General features: G+C 41.0%; 1 protein-coding gene across 9 annotated transcripts in view; it reads right to left on the reverse strand.

Annotated features, from left to right (window-relative positions):
* Positions 1-26255, reverse strand: part of CDH23 (cadherin related 23) — a 568554-nt gene that overhangs the window by 232787 nt on the left and 309512 nt on the right. Inside the window, exon 14 of one of the 9 annotated variants that reach the window (XM_042457561.1) lies at positions 23027-23459. The exons of the other annotated variants lie outside the window; for them this stretch is intronic. Within the exon in view, the coding sequence (XP_042313495.1) occupies positions 23445-23459 (15 nt within the window). The 3' untranslated portion in view covers positions 23027-23444. Of the gene's footprint in view, positions 1-23026; positions 23460-26255 lie in introns of those variants that run through there. 9 annotated transcript variants of the gene reach the window in all.

The raw sequence follows: 26255 nt of genomic DNA on the forward strand, positions 1-26255 counted from the left end.
AAAAGCCTCACTGAGTATTTGGATGGGTGAGGACCTGTTCACTATCCTATGTGGGAAAAGCAGCTGGGGGTCAGGGACGTAGCCAAGGGGGGGATCTTGGGGTCTGGACCCCCCCTTCCATCAGAAAAATGAATGGAGTGCGCTGCTGCGCTGCTGTACCCAAGCCCCATTATAATGGTGGCACTTAGTCTGGACCCCCCTTCCTAAAATCCTGGCTACGTCCTTGTGGGGGTGGGGTGCAATTTAGACCACAGAAGCGGTAGATAGGGAAGAGTTAAGCTTCTTTCCCACACTGTTTTTCGGCTTTAAACTGCATCCCAAGACAACACTGTCTATCTGAAAAAATTCCCAAAGAAACACAACTGTTGGAATCCTGGTGTTTCTGTACCCTTGAGTGTAATGTTTGATTTGCCTGTGAAATATTCCTATTTAACACCAGATAAATTTATCATTAGCTAATATTTTATAGATTCAGGAACCAAAGACCTAACAGTACCTCCATCATTCACAAGAGAAAATGTGCAAAGGCTTAATTTACCAAAAGATAGCTGAAGATGTGTAATATTTACATTTTATTTTAACAACCTTTTTATCTCTCTGATTTTGGAAATGTATGAAGCTGAAATCAGGAGCACATGGATCTGATTTTATTACTTTCTTCCCATTTTAAACCAGTTCCTATCATACTTGATCGATTTCTGACATGATAAAGTGAGACAAACACAAAAAAACTCCCCGGTTTTTCCAGACACTACTTTCTTAGCGGTTGTTTTGAAAAGAATCAGTCCTGAAGCATGTTCAACAAGTGGGAATGACAGATCTGAATCACATCATTCTGGAGGAGAGGGACTACTCCCAGAGGGGTGTTTACTATCCCTCTTGAGTTTTTGGGAGATCCAGCATTTCATACACACACTAGTGCCGCCTTTTTGCTTGTAATGTGACCTATGGGTGCATATTTTTTTTAAAAAAAGAAAAAGAAGATTTGATTCACTGATTTTGCAACTACTTGTAAAGGCAAGTTGCTAAACTAATCAATCACTTTTTCGGTCAATTTGTAAAAAAAAACAAAACATTGAACGTGCCATGCCTTGCCTTCCTCTACCTCCTCTTCCTCTTCCTCCCCCTTGTGCTGCACTGCCCCTTCCTAGTCCTCCTCTTCCTCCTCCTTCCTTGCCTTCCTCTTCCTTGCACTGCAGTGCATCTTTCTTGTCCTCCTCCTTCCTTCCTCACCTTCCTCTTCCTCCTCTTCTCACCATGCAGCGCCCTCCTCCATCTCTTCCTCCTCTGCCCCCTCCCCAAATTTGTCAAGAGGCCCAGTGCCTGCCAGTGTCCTCCACCCCCCCTCCCCCTGAGTTTGGGCTGCTGCTTATGTCACTTGTTTGACATTCATTTTGAAGCAGCGCAAACTAGTGGGGATGACAATCATGCCAAACAAGAAGTGATTACAGATCCAGTTTCATAGTGGGAACGACAGATCTTTTGGAATTGATTGCCAACACGGAGCAAAGGCAAACCCTAAGCCGGTTTAAAGTGTACGTGGGAATGGGCCCTAGGATTGCTAGTGTGGAGGTGTATAGAAGTGATTGATTCAAGAGAAGAGAAGAAAAAAGCAGGAGACATAGAAATGGGAAGAATAACAAAGAGAAAGACACTGCTAAAATGTCAAAGTGCTCCTTGAGAAATCTGAGACTGTAGAACCTCAGTGGATGCAGACATTAAAGCTAAACTAACAACCCAACTTGGCTGAGACAGGCAGGGGTAAAATGGCCAATCAACCCCCTGGGAATTATAGAACTTCTTTTCCTTTTTCCCCAGGGGTTGAGGGTGGTGGTAGGAGGGGGCAGTCCTAGCTTCTTTCAATTGTGTTTTATATCAGCAGTCCCCTTAACATCAGCAGCTAGTGCAGTTCACAGAGGTGGCAAAGCAGCAGCAGACCCCTTGATTTTACACAGTAATTTACTGCAGCCAGAATGTCAGTAGCTGGGGATTACAGTTAAAATTTTCAACCTCCATATTATATTGTTAGCAACCACACAGGAAAGAAATAGTTGCTAGGGCAAGGAGGATCTACACTCTCCTGTTCTCCCTCTCTCACACTCTGTTTATCCCCCCCTCCAAGGTGACACCAGGACAATTTAGATGCTCGCATCACCAGGTTTTATTGGAGCGCTGTGACTGGGCCAGCAGCCGGTTCTCTGCTAATGAACCGTATTGATTTCATATTCTCTTGTTGTCCGCTTAAATGGCAAGCGGCATATCTGATAGATTAAATAACCACACAATAGCTTGGCTGACATCTCAATCACTCCACTGTTAGGTCTCTAATGAATTTTACAGCCCTGCAAAACGGAAGAAATTAAGGTCAAAGTCCAAAGAAGAAAGAATAAATCATCACAACGAACTCTGAAATGTTTAGAAGAGGAACTCATCCATACAGTCTTCCTTAGCACCTCTTTCTCCTCTTCAGCACCATTAACAGCTCCAGGCTGTTCAGGAAACTGAGATTACAGAGACAATCTATGTCCTACCAGAGCAAGAGGGACTGATGGTGGTGCTCAGCTGAAAAGATGAAATGGAAGATGCTGCCTTATGCCAAGTGAGATCACTGCTCCATTTTGCTCAGTACTGTCTACAATGACTGGTAGTATTTTACCTCTTCATGGTTTTACACAGTGTCCCTTCTTTGAGTAGATCTGGAAACTTAAACAATTACATAATGCATTAGCCAAGCATTTGAGTACAACTCCAGTTTTAGATCATCTGCATTGGTTGCAATTTTGATTGTTATTTTAATTTGAAGTTCCACTTTTGACCCATAAAGTCTTACATAACTTGAGACCTCAGGACCACCATTCTTTAAACAAACTTGTTGAAACCAATAAAAACAAACAAACAAACAAACAAACAAAAAATGGCATCTGGTGCATTTCTCCTTTGTGCCCTCACTGAGAAATGGTTGGAAAACAAGAATGAGAAAGACTAAGCCTTTTATGCCAGAGTCTCCCACTCATGAAATGCTATCCCCAGGGAAGCCAAAAATGACAACACCTGCACTGGACAAGAGAGTTGTCTTTTCCTGGGCTGATTGAATTAGTTTAACAGCCTGGTTGTGGTGGTCTTTTTGCTGTTCACTCCTATACTGGATGGAAGATAAATAGTGTTTTATAGGCAACATATTTTTTAAAATGGTACTTTTGTATTCTGTACTGTTTTTAATGAACGTGTTGTTCTATACTGCACTTTGTCATTAATCCACTTGTAAATTCTTCAGGAACCTTTTGCAGGAAGTAATTCATCAGTTTAATAATAAGTTATACTATTACCACAAAACATAAAAAACAGTAGATATTTTAGATGAAGTTACTATGTTATGGTATATGCTAATTAATAGAGGATAGATTTGCCAAAGGTTATCACTCATGTTGGTGTGACACAGCCTCCATATATTGGTTAGGAATGGCTTGGGAAATCTCATCTTTGTAAAAGCCAAGGCTAATCAGCACCTCCCAGATTAATGTGAGAAGTCCAATGATATCCTTGTATTTCACACTTCATTCGATTTTATGATGCAGTTTTTGACTAACAACAACACCACATCTGAAAATGCATTATTTTAGGCTAAAATTGAGCCAGTGTGATTTGAGCGTTGGACTATGACTCTGGAAGACCAAGGTTTGAATCTCCGCTCAGCCATATAAAGCCATTGGCTGATCTTGGGTGAGTCACACTCTCTCAGCCTCAGAGGATGGCAATAGCAAACCCCCTTTGAAGAAACCTTCTGAGATAATCCTATAATAGGGTTGCCTTAGGGTTGCTATAAGTCGGAAACAACTAGAAGGCACACCAAATACTATGAAACAAATTAGCTAATGTGTTTAATGTGTCCTTAAGTACCATTTACATTTAATGCAGATTTTATTTTCTTCTCCATCCCCCAAAGATCAAACAGGCATATCAATCAGTATATCCAAAAATGGCATGAACCAGGCATAGATAAATCTGTAACACATTGTAAAAAGAAGCTATAAACCCCCAAACCTTTGAAGCCCAAATGAAGAGATGGCTATACTATAACCTATATGTCCTCCTTCTAAGTTTCAAAGATGGAACCTTGGGAAATACTAGATGGAACTAGGTTATACTTACGGTGCTTTAGCTAATCGACAGCTTGAATGGACACCTCACCTTCTAAACGACTAAAACTTCCACAAACTCACAGTTCCCTTCAAAGTGCTAGCACAGCAGAAAAAAAAGTAATTTGAGGTGCGGAAGAAGGTTTAAAAACCAATACTGAGGGAGTGACTCTTGATCACTTATTTCTTTTCTAAAGGATATAATTTGGACAAGTGCAAATGTATGTTTGCTGGTTTCTCTCATTCATTTTTCTTGTTGCTTCCCCCCCTCCCCACTCTGGACTCTGAAACTGTGTATTTATCCTGACAGCTCCATCAGGACACATAGCCGCAATGAAAGCTGCAATAAGTCTCTTTCTCCCTCTTTAGCACTAGCGCTGTCATGATTCCTATTCCATCCCATTCTCGTTTCACAGATTGATATTTAGATTAAGGAGATAAACACAACCAAAGAGTGTTGGGTTCTGACAGACAGAGAAGAACTTCAGTTCTGTCAGTCACTTTGCTACCTAGTAATTCCTCTTTGTTCTTTCTCCTCACTTTATTTACAGAGATGAATTGATAAGAATATTTAAAAGGAACAAAGAGCTCAGCAAAAAACCCCTAGACAAAACAGGGGAAAAAAGCATTAATGTTTAGCTTTCCAGACAATTTGGATTCTCTCTCTCTCTCTCCTTTGATTACTTAACTATTTACTGTTTCACATGTTTGCAGGTTTTCCTCCCCTAGTGCAGATAAAGAATTCAATTTTCTTTTAAACGGTGGGGGAAATTGGAAGAGATTTTATTCTGTTTAAGCACAGCTGGAGTCTTAGCACTCTGGGGGATTGTGAACAATGAGATCAATTAAGATGCCAATTGCAAGTGGAGGTAGGTGGGAGAGGGACGGAGTGCAGGGTGAGGAGAAAGGTGAGGAAGAACAAAACATGTCCCTTTGGAGGACACAGGGAAACTACGATCCCTTTCTGTTCTGTTGTTCCTCATTTCACACTTGCAAAAGTAGATCTGGGCTGTCAGCTTAAAGGTTTCCAATACGATTAGCAGGACAGAAACATTGACAGCCATTTAATAGAAATATTGAGTTTTAAAGAACCATAGGGCTTGCCTATATACACTGTACGTTTACCTCGGCTGGGTCCTGATTTGATGCTTTTACCTCCACTTGGTTTGTATACACTGCATTTGTCTGTCCAGACCCAAAACATATTCAGCTGAGCAAAGTTTAGTGACAAAATGTTGCAAAGTTGTGTCCTTTGGAGAGAATGCATGGGGCTACAGAGTGTGGGAAAAGTTGGTAAAGGGAGACATGACAGAAGTATATAGAATTATGCATGGTATGGAAAAAGAAAACAAGGAGAAAATTTTCTTGCTCAGTCATAATACTAGGAGCCCTTTCATACTACACAGTTGTAGTCCTATATTCCACTTTCATTGCCATGTGTAAGGGCTTTCTTTGGGGTCCCCCTCTCTTCTCTTGCCCAAGATGGATAGGACTCTTGAGACTGCCTTTTATCTAAACAACTCACTGCCACCACCCAATGTTAACTCCACTCACCTTAGCAAAGTAATAGGACATTGTTGGGGAATTGCACTGGCATTTCCCTTGCTGACATTAGAAAAGAACTGGATCAAGCTAAAGCATGTGAAAAGGAATACAAGAGAGCCAGAATACTTTTTAAAGAAAATGGTTTTACTCTAAGTAAGAGAATTCTACAGCAAAAGTATATCACTACATGAAGGACCAACCTGCCCATCAGGCACAGACGGAAAGTCTAAGTTTCAGAGCCATGGCAATGTCCTATGGAAACCTTGGATTTGCAATTTAGGGGAGCATTTAGAGTTCTCAGCTAGAGAAGGCTCCACCAAATGACAAGCCCCAAGATTCCGCAGAGATAGCCATGACAGTTAAAGTGGAATATAGCACTATAATTCTGTTGTGTGAATGAGAAGGCATAGTCATCCACTATGGCTGAATCATGGGAGATTCAAGTTGTTGTTTTTGTTGTGTGTCTTCAAGATGTTTCCAACTTATGACGAACCTAAGGTGAACCTATCACAGGGTTTTCTTGGCAGATTTCTTCAGAAGGAGTTTGCCATTGCCACCCTGTGAGGCTGAGAAAGTGTGACTTGCCCAAGGTCACCCAGTGGGGTTCCATGGTCAAGTGGGGATTCCAACCCTGTTCTCCAGAGTCATAGCAATACTCAAACCACCACACCATGCTAGCTCTCAGGAGATTAAAGTCAGACACAAAAAGAAGTACTGGATTTCACCCAGAACACAAACTTTTAATGGCAGTGCTATACTTTCTCCAATGTGCAGTAAACTGTTCTTCATTTGCTGGTTGTTTTCAAATGGCCTGTTACTACTGTAACATCTTTGTTGTAACTTTGCTTCCTAGTCTCCTGTAAAATCTTGTTTCTTGTACCATTACCTGTTGCATATAGTTCCTTGGCTTCCAAATGGACTGGTCTTTGTAGCCTGTCTCACTGTTAGTTTATTTAAAGCATTTCACCAACATAAAGGTTCAAGGAACTACTTGGTTTCTATGTTCTCAACAGCCAATAAACACAAGTTGGTTAAACATCTTACCACAACTTTTGGGTTTTATACCAAAATAAGCATGTTTTGAGGGGGGGGAGCTTTGGAACAGAGAAGAGATAGGGCAGAAAGTGTTTCACTTTATCCCTGCCTGCCACTTCTGTGTTTCAAATTATGCCTTCATCACTGAAGCCTTTAGAGAAGCTTACTCTGTTTCATCTGAATGAGTGAAATGTGTAGTTAGGCCCTGATCCTTTATGAGCTATAAGATAATCTGGAAAGACTCTTCTCTATGAAGTTTATCACACCGGGGATAAAACATTCCCTGATGCGTTACAATGTGCATGCGCGGGGGCACGCACGGAGCGTGATGGGAACCCGATGGGGCCCAGAACGCTAGTTTACTGCACGGCGCAACGCTGCCGCCACCAAGTGTTCCCATCGGGTTCCAGGGGACGCCATTTCTGGGGACACTTTGAAACCATCCCCAGAAATGGAGTTCCCTGGAACTCAATGGGAACGTGATGGGAATGCTTAGCAGTGGCAGCGGTGTTCCGCCGTGCAGTAAACTAGCATTCTGGGCCCCATTGGGTTCCCATCACGCTCCGTGCGCGCCCCCGTGCGTGCACATTGTAACGCATCGGGGAACATTTTATCCCCGGTGTGATAAACTTGTATGTCTCATCACCTTCTCAGGTTTGTTAGGTGGGAACAAGAGAAAGGGCCTTCTCGGTGGCTGCTCCCAGACTTTAGAACTCCCTCCACAGATTGATCAGTGCCTCCCCTTTTGTCGGTGGGTCAAAATTTTTTTGTGCCATCAGGCTATTACAAACTGACGAGGGTTGAGGATTTAATGTCAGGCATTGCTGTTTTTAAGGTTTGCTTATAGTCCTTTAATGAATTTTAATACTTGTAATGTTTTAACTTTTATCCTTTTACTAATGCTTTTCTATTGTTTCTAAATACGTTCTTAGCTGCCTTGAGTCTCATTATTGGGGGAAAAGTGGGATATAAATTAATAAAATAAATAAATAAATGATCCAGCCAGTGTATAAGGATAATTTTGCATAGTTTATTTTTTGTCAATCAGACTGGAATGATCTGAATTCATTCACAGTAATTTCCATAGACAATCTCCTAAAAAATTCTGCAGCTCTGCAGCCACCACCCTCTTAAGCATCTTGCCTAGGAAAGGGGTATCAGGAAACAGGAAACAGCTGCTAACAGCCTTCCAGATCCAAGGCTGGTCTTTTCAGAAATGGACATGCTCTCTCTTTATGGCAGCAACCACCACTCCATCATGAAGTGGCTGAAGTGGCTTTGGGGAGGGGTGCATGCGGGGAAGTGGATTTAACTTCTTATAATGGAATTCACTGTGAATGAATTCTGATCAATCTAACTTGGGAATGATCATTCTACTTTGGGAAGAATAGCATGGTCATTCTAGATGCTAGACTGGCAAACTCTATGCATGTATTTGGATACTCTGCAGCCAGTGCAGAATATGCTAGCCAGGATGCTGAGTGGGACATGCATTAGATCAGTGCTGAAAGCTGGACTGACTGACTATTATGTACTCAGCTAAATTCACAGGGGTTTTGTTTTCCCTTGCATAATATGGTTGGTTTTCCTAACTTGTGACTTGGGATTCTTAGAAGATCGCTTTCTTTGATACAGACCTGTGTAATCACTATGATTATCAGAGAATTTGCTGGTTGTTCTACAACTTGCAATTGCTTTTGGAACATGCTCCTCCTGGTATTTGGCAGGGATCACATATGGGATGCTTTAAGCACCTCTTGAAGACCAACCGCTTTGCTCATGCTTCCCAGCTGGCTGTCATGCCCAGTTTGAGAACTGTGTTATTAGCCCCCTCCTGTAACTCTTTTAATTGATGAGTATTTGGGGTCTCAACTAAGATCACTTGTTTTTTATTTTAATAACAATATCAATTTTTTAAAATTATCTTTTGTATACCACTTTAAAATATTAAAGGAAAGGGAATACCTGTCATAAATCCAGTTAATTTCATCTCACTTGTTTTGAAGCTAGCATATGTGTTTGTTTTTCCTCTAAAAATGATTTTGATTCACATGCACCAGCCATTATTACCTTGTATTGTTTTAAATACAGTAAATACTACATCAATAAATCAGTGATTGCATATCTCTCCGTGTGAATTTTTTTCTTCCTTTCTTTGATTTACACACTTGTGTAATCTAAATATGAAAAGGTTCTTTTTAAAAAAGAGAAATGCTTACACAGTAATTTGAATTGCAGCCAGAAAAAATATTTGAAAATATTTTGAAAATTGCCAAAAAAAACCATGCATCTCTCCCTCCTCTCTTGACTTTTAAAGATGTCTTGATTGGCCACAACCCTCTTCTTGAGGGACTCTCATTCATGCTTCTCAGGGCCGGTACAGACAGCCCTGAAGGGGCGGTTTGACACAGTCCTTTGAATGCCAGATAAGGGCTGTGGCAACTGTATGCTGCAGCCCCGTTCCAGCTATTTGCCAGTTTAAAAAGAGGTGGGAAAATGCTTTTTGAGCCAGCAAAAGGGTGCCTTTTTCTGCACTCCTGAGACGTATGGCATATGAACGCTGCACTGCCAGAGCACCGCAAAGCCGGTGCATATGTGGTCGGTCAGTCAGCTTCACAATGGCTTCCTGCTAGCTTGGGGACATGTGTCTAAATGATCCCCCCCCCCAAGCCACCCCTTTAGGGCTGTCTGTACCAGCCCTCAGTAACCTTAATTCCCTGTCCATAGTCTCTTGCTAGGGCTCAACAGTATCACACACACAGATTTCATGCAGTTACATTTGACCAATTTTCTGGGCCAGAGAAGAAGTTTCCTGTCAGAAGGAGGGAGAGGCATTTTTGGTGGGGGGTCCCAGGAGGAAAGAATTGGCAAAACCACCTCTGAGTATTCCTTGCCTGAGAAAACCCTGTGAAATTCCTTGAGTTGCCATAACAGGCGACACCTACAACTCTGTTCAGCAGCCCTGGTTTGGCTTCCACTACTGGCTGTGCCTACTGTAGGTGGCCTTGGCTCCTGAAGCATTTCTTCACCCACTTCTCTCACCTTCCCCAGTCTTCTGCCTTGCCCTTCCCGGTTGTCTCTGGTCAATGGAATTGCATAGATCAGTGTCCTCTAATTGAGGGGGAAAATACATCATTTCTTACAAACCTTTAATGTCACTACTTGTTAAACTTTAACAATCAAAGCATCCAAAGGGCAACTGTACAGCAAAAGCAGAAAAAAGAGGAGAGGAACAAATCCATGAGAAAATTAGCTGAGCAGTTTGTAAGATGAGATCCTGTATTTAGGATCACATTCCCTAATCTTACAGTTTCCAGATGTGTTGAATTGCCCACCATCCCTAAGCAGTAACTGTATGATGGGTATGCAAGCAATCTGGGGCGGGGGGGGGGGGAATTCCAGGATGACAGAAAGAAACTTTAAAATAACAAAATATCTCTTTTGAAGGCGAATAAGTTCCTGAGGTCAATTATGATAACCTCTGAGCCATTCTCTGTAAATAAAACAGTATGTTCTGGAGAACTAGCATTATAAATGGTTAGTTTATATGTTATATGTTATGATATATGTTATCTTTTATACTGGCAGCATATGGGGTACAGGAGAAGGGTCACGATACAGTTCTGACGTGAACCCTGAGTTTCACATATATACATACTAACCCTAATGTCTAGTACCAGCATTTTTCCATTAATCTCTCTCTCTCTCTCTCTCTCTCTGGACTTGTCATTGTTCTACATTCAAGAAAGAAGAAAACAAGAGCTCAGCTGGGAATAAAAAGCAGAATCTCACAGAGCTTAACAAAAGAAGTCAAGTGACTGTTTGGTACCAAGAGATTCAAGCAGGCTAAAGTAACTGATCTGAGTCTAAACCATCAGGCTTACACGGGGAACAAAGCAGGCAGAAAGGGGGGCAAAATTATAGCCTCTTGAGTAGTCACCCACTTCAGAACTTCAAAACCAAGTTGAATGCATGTTGCCCCAAGAACGAAGTTTCTTCATTTTCCTTTGTCAGAATTTCTAAGGTCCCATCTACAGATCGATTTGCAATCAAGACTGTTAGTCTTCCCTTTAAATTCTCTTGTGTGATAGACTCTGGCCTCTTCCACAGTCATGGGACTTGCTAATGATAGTGGCCAACAATGTACAAATCATATTGTTCTATCCAGGCATAACCATAGGGAGAAATACTCACAAATGGCCTCAGGGCTTGGCAACCCATGCCTAACTGAATAAAGAATGTCCTAAATCAGTTTACCCAAAGCAAAATTGTTGAATAACTAATTTTGTCCACATCACCTTCTATTTCTGTAACAAAAGAGAGTGGGCTGGGTGTGAGAAGAAGGTAAGACATTACTTTCCCAACTTACCAAAGCAATATGAAGTTTCAGGTAGCTTTCCCTGTAAAGAGGCAGTACTAGAGGCTTAGAGTGATCAGCAAGTAGCATACAACAACAATGTAAAACAGCATTCGTCCAAAGTAAAAGTATGTGGTTATAGAGCTTAAAGAGGATTTTTGCTAGCTAATCACAATTCCACCTCAATCTTTGGACAGATTTGAATGGCAAAACTCTTCCCTTTAAAGTGAAGTGACAGAATATCCATGAGCTCAAGTAGCCATCAACAGTATCTTTGAAGAACATCCTTACAGTATATTACAGTGTGGCCTAAATACCCTGAAGGCATCAGATCCCATCATGATCAGCCCTGGTTAGAAGAGAGATTATAGGCTATACTGTATTTCAGAGGAAGTGAGGCAGTGGTAAATGGCCTTTGATTATTCCATGCCTAAGAAAACCCTATGAAATTCATGGGGTTGTCTTATGTTGACAGGTGACCCGAAGACACATACACACACATTGACATTACAGCATTTATTCACCTGAAGCTTCTGTGTGCCATGTATGAAATCTATCATCTGGGGAGGAATGAACTGTGCTATGTTTCTCAATTAAAGAGGCAATAAAGGGCAAACCAGGTGGTTGCAATAAGCACTGGGTCTCCGGGATTTCATTTAAGAGGTCTGTCTTGCCTTCTCTTTGATAGAATTCTCCCCATCCAGTGTAGAAAAGGAAAGGTGTGGCCTATGGTTCCATTCAGCATGGCAGAATGGCATTTTGAGAACTGAAGTCATAAACAACTGGAGGGCCAAACGTTCCCCACATGCCCCTACCTCAGTGATTAAAGCCTACTTGCTTTTAGACTGTGAATGGCTTTAATTTCTCACAGTTTGTGATTTGTGTTCTACCCACAGTTAAGCAGCAAATTAGTTTGCTGCTTAACTATGTTTTAATAGCTGCTTGCCGTTCAATGATTTTGGTGTATTTTTTGTAATGTTTAGTTTTATTTCATGTTGGCTGTCTTGAACTTTTAAGAGAAAGGAATGGTGTATGTTTTAAAGCAAACAGCTAACTAAAACCCAGAAGCCACAAGGGTACAGACTTTTGCCCTTGCCTGCTTCTTTAGACCCACTGTCTATGTTCATAATTTTCATCTAAAGAAGCAGCACATTTTAGGCATTGCCTATTCACTCCCCAGCCAGTAAAGGCCAAAGTATCCCCTCAGCTAGGGTACTGGTATTTAAAGTCCACATGAGGCTTCTGAGACTTTATACCTCTTTGCCATTTCCTTTAATTTGTCTATGCACCTTCAAACATCAGAGAAGCAGATATCTGAAGTGTAAGGATGAGAGCTCCACATGATGCTAACTAGACTTTTGTACACTGAAATCACACATTCTTATTTTTGAGGCTGCAGCCTCACTGAATGGCAGACACTATCCTAAGCTTCAGACAGCTACATGAATTAATACAATTGCTCAGTGCTTGGCAGCCAGGACACAGAGTCTACAGCTTCATCAAGTTGGCAATAGCCTTCTGGCTCCCAACCCTGCTCATAGATTCAGGGTGGAGGTATGCCAACTTTTCAGCACTGTTTCTAGCCTTTGCCTTGCATGGAACCCCAACAAATGGGAAGGAAATAGACATCACAGCAACAGCAATTATTCCTATCTGATTTCTGTTTGAGTGATAAGAACATCAAGATCAATAATGAAAACAAATGGAAACACCCAAGTTAATTACCAAACACACACAAACTGAGACTTTATGTGCTAGGCATTTTACAGGCACAGATTTTCCTCACATGGCCACAACCTGCAGCACAAGGTCATAGGAGTGAGTCAGAATGTGTTCAAAGGCTTCTTAAATCCTTCTTCTCTTTCTCACCACCCAGACTTTTGTCTACTTTCTACTATACAGAACTGAAAGCTACAGACCAATATGAAGGGCATTTCAGGGGGGAGGGAAAATTGAGGGCAAAATGAGCATTTAATAATAATCTACACCATATTCTCACCCAGAGCATGGATTGGATACATTACATTTTTGGACTACACCTTCAAGAATTCCTCAGCCAGTATAGCCAGAAAAGTAATCTTTTCAAGCTTTGCTCTCATCATACCGTGTTGCCTTTGTGTATTCATTCACTTACATTTATAACCCACCTTTCTTCTGTAGAACTCATGACTTTCTCTACAAGTTTTTCAGATAAACTCACCACACCTAGTTTCCATTGGCTCTGAATAAAAGCACTCTTAGATAGTAATGTCAAGATTGTTTACTGACCCTTGTCAAAAGTGTGGCTGTTTTCCTTGGTGCTAGCACTATCTTTGCACTGAAATATTACTTCTGCCAAATCTCTATTATACCTGTTCTTAATAAGCTTCCAAAAGTGTGCTGAACAAGGACATATGGACATACACTTTGGGGACACATTGAAAAGAATTGTGTTTGCTGATCACATGGTGAAACTGAATTGCATTCACAAAATTTACAAGCATACCTCAGTTAGCAAAGACTATCAAACCTCGTTTTACAAAGTGTCCACCCAACTGCTACCTTTTCTTTCTTGTCCTCTGTCTACCTTGAAGGTGGGTTTTTTTAGCCTCATCATCAGTGGGAAGATGGTGAAACAAGGCTAGTGTCAGGTCTAAAGTAAACAATTGAACTTGAACCAGGAAAGAATAGGATTCTGCTCTAGCCAATCCCATTGTAGTGACCTGAACATCCGCTTACAAAGGCAAGGTAAACAGCAGCTGCCTCCAGAATCCCTTACTGAGTATGGATGAAAAACACAGAGGGGAGCAGGTAAGCCATGCTCCTCCGGGCTCCAAATATGTTAAAAAACATAGATCTAGAAGTTTGGCCCTGATCCAAGAGGTGGTTGTCACCATCTGCCTAATTGTACCTCCAATCCTGGTACTTGAGAAACTCTGCTGAATGGGTGGCCCAAGACAGAATCCAGAATAGGAGGAAAGAGCATGGCCATTAGTAGTGTTTGATAGCTTGGCTGCTTTATGAAACCTGAACATTTCAGACAGATGTGCTAGCCTCATTCATGGTAAAGTGAATTCATGCATATTTCTGTGATTTTCCACTACACGTATACAATTCCTTAAGCATGACTTTTCAACAGAGAGCTAACATCTCACCACTGGGTGCCAGGCTAAGTTCAAGTATTGGTATTTGCAGTGGGTTGCCCTGAAGCACATCATCCAAAGGGGAAAGGGGCAGAAATAAAGCGTGTGCCTGTTACTAACAATGATTCAGGCAGAAATAGGTAAATTCTGCCCCAAATACCAACAGACATTGAAATAGTAAGAGTCCCCCTCCCCCTTCCCCAGAACAACTGGCCAGGAAACCTTTTAATAACATAACAGAAAGGTCAACAAGAACAAATTTCACACTTCTTGAACAAGCTGGTTGTTGTATAACTTCATAGCCTCGAGGAACAGGAGATGCTGAGAAAACAAAGAGCACCCTAAATCAATGTGGTGGTGGCGGGGGGGGGGGGCTTTGTCACTGTTTCCTGAATTTCCCAGAATATTTAACCAGGAACCATTGGAGTCCTTTTAAAAAAAATTATAAAGTGTTTGCTTTTCTGATTGTTCAATTGATTGATGGGAAAAGGGTTGTACATTCAGAAACAGAGTATGAATGACAGGGTGTGGAACTCTGTTTCTGCACATCCAGTGTTTCCAAAGGGGGCAAGACAGTTTAAAAAGCAAAAAGCAGGAAAGAGTTACTATGAGAATTCACTTGCATTTATTTGTTGATTTGATTTATTATAACTCTAGTGCTAACTAAAATACGCCAACAAATATGGAAAACAAAATGGTAGTGAACAGACTGGAATGATCAATTTATATTTCCATCCAAATAAATAAATAAATAAGGAGACACAAAAGACTGCAGCAAGTATAGGATCGTAGCATTAATTTCCCACGCAGGTAAAATTATGTTCAAAATTCCACAACATAGGCTCCAACCATATATGGAAAGAGAAATCCCAGAGATGCAAGCAGGGTTCAGAAAAGGAAGAGGCACTAGAGACTACATTGAAAATGTATGGTGGTTAATTGAGCACAACCAGAAGAAAAATCAGTATGTGCTTAGAGGGGTGAAACAAATGGGTGGTTAGGAATGGCCTCTGGCTGCTTCAGCTGCAATTGGGCCCTGATCAGCCTGGGACTATGGCAACCGCCTGGTCTACATTTAAAGCAGTCTGCCACTATGGTCCTGAATGGGCCACCAGCAGGAGCAGATTAAATCTGTTCATTTTGCCAGTGGCTTTAGGCGGCCTCAGAGTAGCTTCAGGCCGCTCAGGGTGTGTGTGTGTGTGTGTGTGTGTGTGTGTGTGTGTGCATCATCTGCACACCATACCCCCAAGGTGACCGGAAGCCGCACCTTTGGCCTATCTATTTTGGGCCATAGACTATAGCATAGACAACATCATACTACTAGAAGAAAACATCACAGATTTGGAACAATTATTAAAGAAGGTCAAGGAAGGAAGTGAAAAGGCAGGCTTGATACTGAACATAAAGAAAACAAAAATAATGACCATGGAATATCTACATAAATTCAGCCTAGACAATGAGGAAATCAAAATAGTTAAATATATAGACAACACAATACTTTGTATAAAACATCAAACAGAATGGAGACTGCAGTCAAGAAATAAGACTAGGAATGGGAAGGGCAGCTATGAAAGAACTGTACAAGAGCCTAATGATATACAACTGTGCACTAAAGTTAAAATAGTGCAATCCATTGTACTGACCATCACTATGTATGGATGTGAGAGCCTGACAATGAAGAAGGCAGATAAGAGGAAAATCAACTCCGTTGAGATGTGGTGCTGGAGAAGAGTGTCAAGGATACCATGGACAGACAAAAAGACAAACAAAGGGGTCCTTGAATAGATCAAGCCTGAGCTCTCCCTGGAGGCCAAGATGATTAAATTGAGGCTGTCATACTTTGGCCACATCATGAGAAGGCATGACTCACTAGAAAAGACAATGAAGCTGGGAAAGATAGAGGAAGTAGAAAGTGAGGAAGACCACATACCAGAGGGATAAACACAATCAGAGAGGTCAGAGCCCTGAATTTACAAGACCAAAACAGAGCAGTGGAGGATAAGAGGGCTTGGAGATGTCTCATCCCCAGGCTCATCATGGGGTCATGAGCAGTCAAACAAGAACTCTAAGTGGCTGACACTCCTGGAGAATTGTTAGGGAAAGGAGAGACCTGCAGTCATGCAGTCTCTGGGTAAAGGAGAAACGTGCAGTCAGAGGGAGAACTTCTTTCCTCAGGTCCAATCAGTAACTTTATGTACTTAAAATCCTCTACAGTCTCTGCTAGTGTGCTTCTAGCCTGGTAACTAAAGGTAAAGGTATTCCCCGTTGACAAGGTTGTCAAGTTGTGACTGACCATAAGGGGCAGTGCTCATCTCTGTTACTAAGCTGAAGAGCCAGAGTTGTCAGAGACTACTCTGTGATCAGGTGGCCAGCATGATTGCACAGAACACTGTTTACCTTCTCACCGGAGTGGTACCTATTTACCTCTTGCATTTTACCTCTGAAAAAGATTACATGTCTAGGAAAAGTAGGACATAAGGCCACTCTAGTTTTTAGACAGTCTGACTGTAACATCCTTGAAAGATGTGTAATTTACATATCTTCTATGTGGTTTTTGATCAGAACTGTTTCCCTAATACTGTGGTCCATATGGAAGAGCTAAGAAGATGCATTTGCCTGCTTTCCAACTGCTAGGTTGGCAGAAACTGGGACTAGTGATGGGAGCTCACCCCATCATGTGGCACCCGGGCCTCTAACTGTGAACCTGCCAATTTTGCAATCAACAGAGTCATGTCTTAACCATTTGAGCCACCACATCCCCTAGCCTGCTAACTAACCCACCTAAATTGTGCTAATAGCATTGCAACATTAAGTCCAGAAACACCGTCCCATGGATCTCAAACTACTGGTCATTTGAACTGGCTGGGGAGAAATTTTTCTTGGGTTCAGGACTGGCTTCCATGATCCTCACTGACTGACTGATTTGTCTTTGTCATAATAATCTCCTCTCATTATACTCTATGCACTCCTCAACAGTGTTTACATATTTTTTAAATTTCTCACCAATTTGCAGTCCAGTATTTTACACCTGGCATTGGGCAGACTCATTAGAAAGATTCCCTCCCCCTTAAAAGACTGTGATGCTTTGGAATATGAGAAAAGCCAACCCAGCCTTTGATGTTTTTTGCCATGCTTCAGATGGCCAGGCAGTGGTCCCAGAAACAGCCAAATATTTCAGTGGCATATTGTCAGCTACCTTCCACTTTTACCTGGGAGCCAATCTGAGTCATACAATTCTGAAAGCACATGAATTGCTTCTTCCCTTATGTGTGATATCCCTTGCCAGTTTGTAAGATTGTTGCCTACATGCTATATGCCTTGTCACTGTGAAGGTATATTTAATAGTCAGGACTATTTTCTGTCCATCTAAAGTGTCTTGGGCAATTCCTTTCTTTTGCTCACTCACATTTGCAAGCCCAGTAAGGAAAGACAGCATGGCACAGTGGTTTGAATGTTGGACTATGACTCTGGAGACCAGGGATCAATTCCCTGCTCGGCCAAGAAACCCACTGGGTGATTGAAGACACACAACAACAATGTACAGGCACATCAAAATGAGAGAAAGTAAAAGGAGATAATAAAGGATAAACAGTGTTTTTATAATGAAGTGCTTCTGTATAAACAAGGAGGTTGGATGCCAGAAGGCATGAAGAAATTGTGCTGTGTGTTATTTTATCAATACATACAGCTTTGTATGTTGTCTTGCACTGGCATACTTGGGGTTAATGTTCAGTAACCAAGTTTAATTTCTTGTAAAATGCAAGGGGGGGGGGGCGGTTGCAGACAACAGAAAGTGAAAGCAAAATTTTGTACAGGCCTAGAAGACTGGAGAAGATGAGAATTGGAAGAAAGCTGAAAGTGGCATCTATGGAAAGAGATCTGGAATTACAGATGAAAAAATGAAGGCGTGATTAGAGAGGCTTAGACTAATCTGTTTATGCTTAATTTGTTTTCCGATTGATCAATTACTACTTACTGCAAACTGAAACTTAAAAACAAATGGTATCAAAGTCATTTAAGCATCTGATTGTGAGCTCTAACAAAGGTGAGTTTTGGTTGCTGTTCTTTTATTGCATTAATAAACCTTTACAAAGTTATTATTGTGGTGGCTTGGCGTTACTGGTTGCCTACCCCATGCTAATGTGTATGTCTATGTGTCTTGAAGTCATCTGTCAAATTATGGCTACCCCATGAATTTCATAGGGTTTTCTTAGACAAGAAATACTCAGAAGTGGTTTTGCCAGTTCTTTCTTCTGAAATATAGCCTACAGTAACTGCCTTATTTGTGGAATAAAAAGTTTGAGGCTGAGCTGGTAGCAATAGCCTCACAAGCAAATACATCCATAGTAGCAGTGGAAGAGTTCCTGGGGGATGAAGTAAGGCCTTATTGCAAAGGACTGCATACACTCTTTCTGGCCAGTTTCACTCCCCTTTATGAGACAAGACTAGGCCAGTTTATAACAGAAGGGCATAATACTATAATAATCAAGATATAAAGGTCACGCTGAGGCCTAGAGATTTGTGAGAAAGCAGTGCTCCCACCAATAATTTAATCTTGCAATTTCTATACAGTAATCTGGGGAAAATTTAGGTCCAGTCTCTGCTGAAAAGAGAGAGCAAGCATGAAGACCACTCTGGATATGAACTGCTGTACTGGATCATACCAAAAAGCCTAACTAGTTTAGCATTCTTGTTAAAACATCAACCAAGCAGATCCCTGCATGGGGTGCAGGAAAAGAATGCAAGAGCATTGCACTGTTTACAGTATGTTCCCCAGTAACTCATAGACAACCAGCACACTGTCTCTGATACTGGAAGTAACATTTATCCATAATGATATGTAGGCACTGGTAACCTTAACAGTTTGTCCAATTGCCCATCAAAGCTGTCTACACTGGCAGCCATCACTTGCTGTAGTCAATACTACCTACAATGGTAATGAATTCCACCATTTCAGCATGTATTGTGTGAATAAATAATTCTGTAATATGTTCTCAATCTCCCCCAAAATGTACGGGGGGGGAGGGAGGGAACAAGGGGAAACAAGATAAAGAACAACAACATTTTTGCTAGTACTGTACCGCAAATGCTAAACAGACAATATTTAGGTACAGGGAAAAGAGGGCACTATCTTGCAAAGCTCATAAATTGAACCCAAGCAAGAAAGACCCATAGGCCCAGGGGGTGATTTGTGACCACAGGACCCACCACAGGCTGTTCAACCTCACAAAACCTTGAACCTTCAGAGTGAAAAGAAAATCAGAACAGCTAGTGGCCAGTTGCCTACTTCTTGTTTTGCTTTTGGATGTGTGTGGGTTTACAGCAAAACAGGAGAATAAAATAAACCCTTATTTTCACTTTTTTATTTTTAGTAAGGAAAGGGGAAGGCTTTGAGGTCTGCCTCTCACCATATTGCCCACACCTGTTCTAAACAAATAGGCAAAAGATAAAAAACAAAAGCATTATAAAACTGGACTATATCAGGAAGTAATATATACCAAGCACTGTAGAAGCTTTGAAATGATTGTTCCTCTTTCTTATCAAATGATGATATTGTTCTCTTCCTTACCCTTTCCTTTCTGTTGATGAAGATCAACACATTCATGCCATGTGTATTTCAAGCTGAACATTTACATTAAACATGTGGCTCAGAAACAAAATTATGGGTAACAAATTCATTTAGTTAAAACTTATCTGTGAATGTGTATTTCACCAGTGAAATTCAGTGAAATATTGAATCAATGAATTAGCTGTGAAAGCACTTCACATATGACACACATAGTCTTCATTTACATTTATTTAAAAATATGCTATTATTATTATTATTAACCTTTATTTATAAAGCGCTGTAAATTTACACAGCGCTGCACAAACAATCTTTTTAATTAGACAGTTCCCTGCCCTCAGGCTTACAATCCAAAAAGACATGACACAAAAGGAGAAGGGAGTGGTGATCACCAAAGCCCTATAAAATGCATCTTATAAGATATACCGCAGGTCCAAGAGAGGTGACCATATTCTACCTAGACATCAATCATATTAGCAAACAATTGGTTTTAGTAAAGAAGGTAATTTCTTTCATAATTGGACTATGCACAGAACTGAATGCCTGGCCATTGTGTCATCATGAAAGAACCTCCCTTGACTAAGCTGGTATAGATTTCAGTTTAAATGTGTCTGTGTGTGGCTTTTTAAAAAGCACCAGAAAAATACTAGAAATACTAAAAATGTCATACATACATGATGTGATAAAATTAAGACGTTGCCCACCTGGAACATGGTGGTGGTGAGTGCTCTCAAATCATACCTTGTACCCATAATGACTGAAGAGAAATGTCTATGTCTGTGTGCATTTTTTGTATTGGGTGGTCTCACCCACCTACTCCTTTCTGGAAGCAATATGTATATAGCTACAGTTTTGCTTTCTGTGTTAATTTTGAACCAGTAACTCTCCATGGCTAGATCTGCAAAGTATCCGACCTCTGGAAAATAAGTCTTCCTAGCATGAGGCCAGCCTGCAGCCATTCTCTGCATTCCCTTGCTGGCTGCAGAAGCTGCTGCCATAAAGGCTGCGCTGTCCAGCTGTTCACCTGCAAACAAAACACCTCCTGAATCTTATATGATAAAGATGAACACAAAGAAATGAAAGAGAAGGATGCCAAAATAAATAAATAAAATAAATGAAAATGAGAAAGGAAAATGCAAAGCCAGTGGTAAAAATATTTTAAAAGACTGGGGGGGGGGGGGATATTACACATTTCATATGCTCACTGCATCTTCACCCTAAGCATCTTGTAGAGCTGTATGTTTGAATGTCTGAAAAGAAGAGGAAGTCAGTCAAGTTGGGAGTGGAAAGGAAAAGGAGGCACTGAATCCCTGCTGCTTGCAATCTCCATTGCTTTACAGCTGATTTATAAGTGAAAAAGACAGCAGTTTTTCTGCTGTCAGAGACAGTAGGGAGAGAAATGCCACAGAAACGAATAGTCATTTGTCATCAACAGTAAAATCTCTTTTCCTTTTCTTATATATTTCATGTGTGTATGTGCTTTGTGCTATACCCAGGCCTAAATGAGAAAGGAAGAAAGGTAGCTGTAGATAGTATGGGACTTTACATTGGGAACTCAAGGGCTGTACATACAGCCCCTGAGAAAGTGCAATTCATGGGCAGCCCTCACCCCTGATACTTTCAAAGCCTCAAATTCTCACATTTAAAAAACACACTATTCAACCTTTTGGCCATTAGCCTTTTGACCAAAGGAGTCAATGTTGTCCCCTCTGCTTTTCAACAGTTACATGAAGCTGCAGGAAGAGGTTGTCTGGAGCTTTGTGGTTGGGTTTCATCAGTATGCTGATGATACCCAGCTCTGTTTCTCATTTACTACTGATGCCAAGGAGGCTGTAATAAAAGATTGGATGTGGGTGAATAGCCTGAGGCTTAATCCAGACAAGACACAAATATTGCTGGTCAGTAGTAAAATCAACCTACAACTGAGATCGCCTGTTCTGGATAGGGTTGCTCTCCTACTGAAAGATCAGGTTTGTAGCTTTGGGATGTTCATGGAACCAGCACTGCTACTAGAAAGCCAGGTTGCTGTGGTGGCTAGGAGCACCATGACTAGATTCAGCTGGTTCACCAACTGTGCCCTTTCTTGGGGAAGGCAGATATGGCCACAGGTGTTCATGTCTTAGTTACTTATTTAGATTACTATAGCCTTCCCTTGAAAAGTGTTTGGAAGCTGCAGCTAGTGCAAAATGCAGCAGCCATACTGGTGTCAGGTATGCATTTTGAAGACTATATAACAGTGATCCTACAATAACTGAACTAACCTTCAATTTGCTTTTGAGCTCAGTTCAAGGTGCTAGTGTTGCTCTACAAAGCCCTAAATGACTTGGGGCCAAGATATCCAAAAGACTGCCTCCTCCCATATGAGCCTGCAAGAAATTTGAGATTTTCAGAGAAGGCCCTGTTGCATTTTCCAATATCTTGTGAAGCTAGGTTGATGGGTGCACATAACAGGGCTTTCTCTGTAGCAGTGCCTTGACTGTGAAACTCCCTTATGCAAGGAAGCTAGGCCGGCTCCATCTCTATTCCCAGGAGTGCCTCTTCTTTCACCAGGTATATATACATTACAGAGTCTTGGGGACCAACCTACTCAAGTCAAACTGGGAGCACAACTCATGAACCACAGAGTTAACCAAACCCAAAGCTGTATGACACAGGTGGAAAAAAATTATATTCTTTCATGAAGGGTCTTGAAACTACCCAAATCAGAAGGAACACTGAGACAATCAGGAAGATATGGCCAAGGGGGGGAAATCAACTGTTTATTCAGCAGCCTTTCATAATCTGTGTGCTTGTTTCTGAATTCAGCTTACATCTGTCTAAAATAAGCCTTGAAAAATAATACACATTTTTGCTCTGTACAGCTTTCTCTCTCTCTCTCTCTCTCTCTCTCTCACAGACACACACACACTTTGAATGCTGTAAGTGAGCATGAAATTTCCTTCCCCTTTACAGAACAGCACAGTCCTTACATTTATGTCCCAAAGTTTAAGAGAGCAAGGGGAGGCAATGAAGAAACCCCAAAGGCACCTGTGAAAAGCATTGACATCAATTCCTTCCACAAGATGGTACTTTTACTAAAGTGGTCTTTGAAGCTGCTACATCAGAGGAACTATTGGGATAAGACACGAGCCATGCACAAACCCAAAGAAATACATATTTAAAAAACCACCCTCTCAGTAACAAACATATAGAACAGGGATGAGATTCATGTTGAAAATATAGTTGGACAACAACTTCCAGCATCTGTTGCCATCATAGATAATGGTAAAAAAATAATGGAAGTTACATTCCTACAATGTCTGCAGGGACACATGATTTCCACCCCAGATAAAAGATAAGAACAATTCAGTAAGCCATCTGTCTGGCATAGGCAGGCATATAATTATTGCAGGGTGGAGTGTGTGGAGAGAGAAAGGAAATACTTGTGACCACAGAGATGCCCTTGCATCTTTTCAGCTAGTCCACATGGACCACAGTATTAAGGAAACAATTCTGATCAAGAATCACACAGAAGATATGTAAAATACACATCATTCAAGGTTTTACGGTCAGACTGTCTAATAACTAGGGTGAGCTTATGTACTTCTTTTCCCAGACATGTCATCTTTTTCAGAGGGAAAATTTCTGTCTGGCAAGATTTTTTAAAATGTCTAGTTTTCTCCCAACTGGGTTGTGGTGGGTGATCAGGCAGCAGAACTCTGTGGAGGAGGAAGAGAGACATACCATGTTAAATCAGGAAGAGAGAAGCAGTCAGTCTCAGCTCCATGGTGGTTACTGAATGACTCACCCACTTCAGTCTGAGACAGTTGTTGGAAGAGGTATGGAAGGCGGAAAGGAAAGGCTCCAGCCTAGCCAAGCCTACTTGCAACCTTCACTGATTGACCTGAGGGTTTTGCTTCCTAGTTCCTCCCTCCCTTATTCTTTCTGGTTCCCTTGTCTCAGGAGGAAGAGCAAAGCCCCCTACGCAGCACAGGGTAATTACAGACACGGTTTCATACACTAATGTGTTTCATAGTTTATTGTTAGTGACAATTTGAGCGTACTTCATTTTACAATTAGTTAGTTATCGAAACTTCCATTGTAACCAGATTGATGGTTGTTATTATTAAATATTTCTAAAAGTGTATGTGCCTTTACGTTGCCTTTTGACTTATGGCAACTCCATGAATTTCACAGGGTTTTCTTAGCTGGAGAATATTCACAGGTAATTTTGCCAGTTCACTAATCTGAAATATAGCCTATAGATAGTCACTGGTGGTCTCCCATCCAAGTACTAACTAGGGCTGACTTTGCTTAGCTTCAAAGTTTAGACAGGATCTGGTGCTAAATAAACAACTGAAATTGTTATTTTAATACCATGCAGGTTATGATTATTCCTCATAGCAATTATGAAAGCTTATATAGTAGTGGTACTTAAAGTGAGAGCTGTCATAGCAATCAGTGGTTTGAAAGACTCCATGGGTAAATGTGTCCTCTTTTTTGCTTTTCAAAATACAGTGTTACCCCGGGTTATGAAAATAATTCGTTCCGCCGCCGCTTTCGTAACCCGAAAGGCTTTCGCAAGCCGAAACCCCATAGGCGCTAATGGGGAAAAGCCGCGATTTGGTGCAAAAAAGCGCCGAAAAGCACCAAAAATTTTTTCGTAACCCGAAATAACCTTCGTAACCCGGAACAGTTTTTTTCAATTGGATTTTTTTGTAACCCGGAAATTTCGTAAGGCGGCGCATTCGTATCCCGGGGTAACACTGTATAGTAACTCTGCAAGCAATCCACTGATGTTTTGTTTTGTTGTGGAGATCAAATTTCACAGGTTTAATATATATTCTAAGAAATGCCTATTTTATTTTTTAAAAATCACTTATAATTTATTTTACTCAATTGTTTTTAAGAATCGCTAACACATTTATGAAAAATAAAACAGTATTATCATTAGTCAGCTCAGTCTGCAGATTACCTTACTTCTCCCATTGCCATTCAGTCCTATCCAGAGTGTGCAGTGCTTACAGGAACAATCACTGAAGTGAACGGCACTTTTGACATGTGCAGAGTGTTGCATCTCAAACACAAAAACAAAATGAACAAGCACTTTCTGAAGCCTGCTAAAAGTTTGGGATCAGCTGGAAGGGCAATCTGGATTTCAATGCTAATTGCATGCATTCTGATTTATCATAGAGGATTCAACTCCTGGCATTTTGCATTTGCTCCAAAATGCTGGCGTAGCTGGAAGTGTGTGTGTGGGAGAGATGCTGTAACAATCTCATTGTTTAGTGCCTGACAGCCTGACTAGCTAAACATCTGTTTGAAATATTAATAACTGTCAGATGGGAACAGCTCAGGGGCTCTGTACAGTTTCATACCATCTGTTGGTAGAATAAACACACTTACATACAAACACTTTAAAACATTTTGTCTTCTATATTCTTGGCCTGCTACTATTTTCCTGTGTAGGTTGATGAGAGGTAGGGGAATATACTAACTCAGGACCACGTGGTCTGTTAGCACTCAGCATGTTACATAGTAATGGAAGATAGTAATAGAGGGTCGGCTGACGTGTTTGCCGTTTCTTGATCTTGTATCTCCCAATGAACAGCTGTAACTGTTTTAATTAGGTTGTGCACATGAACAGGACAGGTGATAGCCAGTTGTAGTTTCAAGACACACAACTTTGCAGGCCTCGCCTCTATGTAGTAACGCTTTCCTTCCTGCACCCCAACACTTTGCATTTACCAGAGGAAAGATTGTGGGGAATCTGAAAATGCATCAGCTGCATAAATGTGAATTGGCCCAGTGAGTTAAAAGCATACAAGAAGAAAGAATTCATACATATTTAACTACAGTGGCATAAAGACACCACCAACTGGTAGTATATATATATATTTAAAAACCCACTAGCATAAAGAACTCTGAGCTTTTGCTATATCCAACCTTAGGGAATAGTTTCTCCTTTTGAAAAACACACATACACCTCAGTATACTTTCTTAATGTTCCTCTTGATGATATATATGCATTTTTTCCTTATACTTTTATCATTCTTAGGTAAATCTTTCCCTAGAATTTTGATATAGAGACTCTGCCTGATTCTTTTCCCTTTCTATTGCAGGTTTAGTGGTTCACGTGCAGCCAAACAGATGTCAGACTGATTCCAGGATGCAGATACAATGGAAAGATGTGATATTCATACTTAACCTGATAGTATTATTACAGAATTGCAGCCATCTTTGCCACAAAATAATGATTCCTGATCAAGCAAAGGGATTCACATTTGTCTGCTGGAGATTATCATAAAACATGAATGGAGAAACTGTGGCCCATGAGCTGGATGCACCATCCAAACCCTCTTTGTGCCCCCTTCAGAACACCTCTGAAAACCCACAGACCCTGCCCCACAATATTAAGAAATTCTGAGATGTGTTTTGGTCAGAAATACAATCCAAAGACACAAAAACTGCTGCAAAACACAGTTGTTTTTTCTCTCCTCTCCATAACCCCTGAA

Source organism: Sceloporus undulatus, chromosome 3, assembly GCF_019175285.1.
Source record: "Sceloporus undulatus isolate JIND9_A2432 ecotype Alabama chromosome 3, SceUnd_v1.1, whole genome shotgun sequence".
Taxonomy (NCBI): Eukaryota; Metazoa; Chordata; class Lepidosauria; order Squamata; family Phrynosomatidae; genus Sceloporus; species Sceloporus undulatus.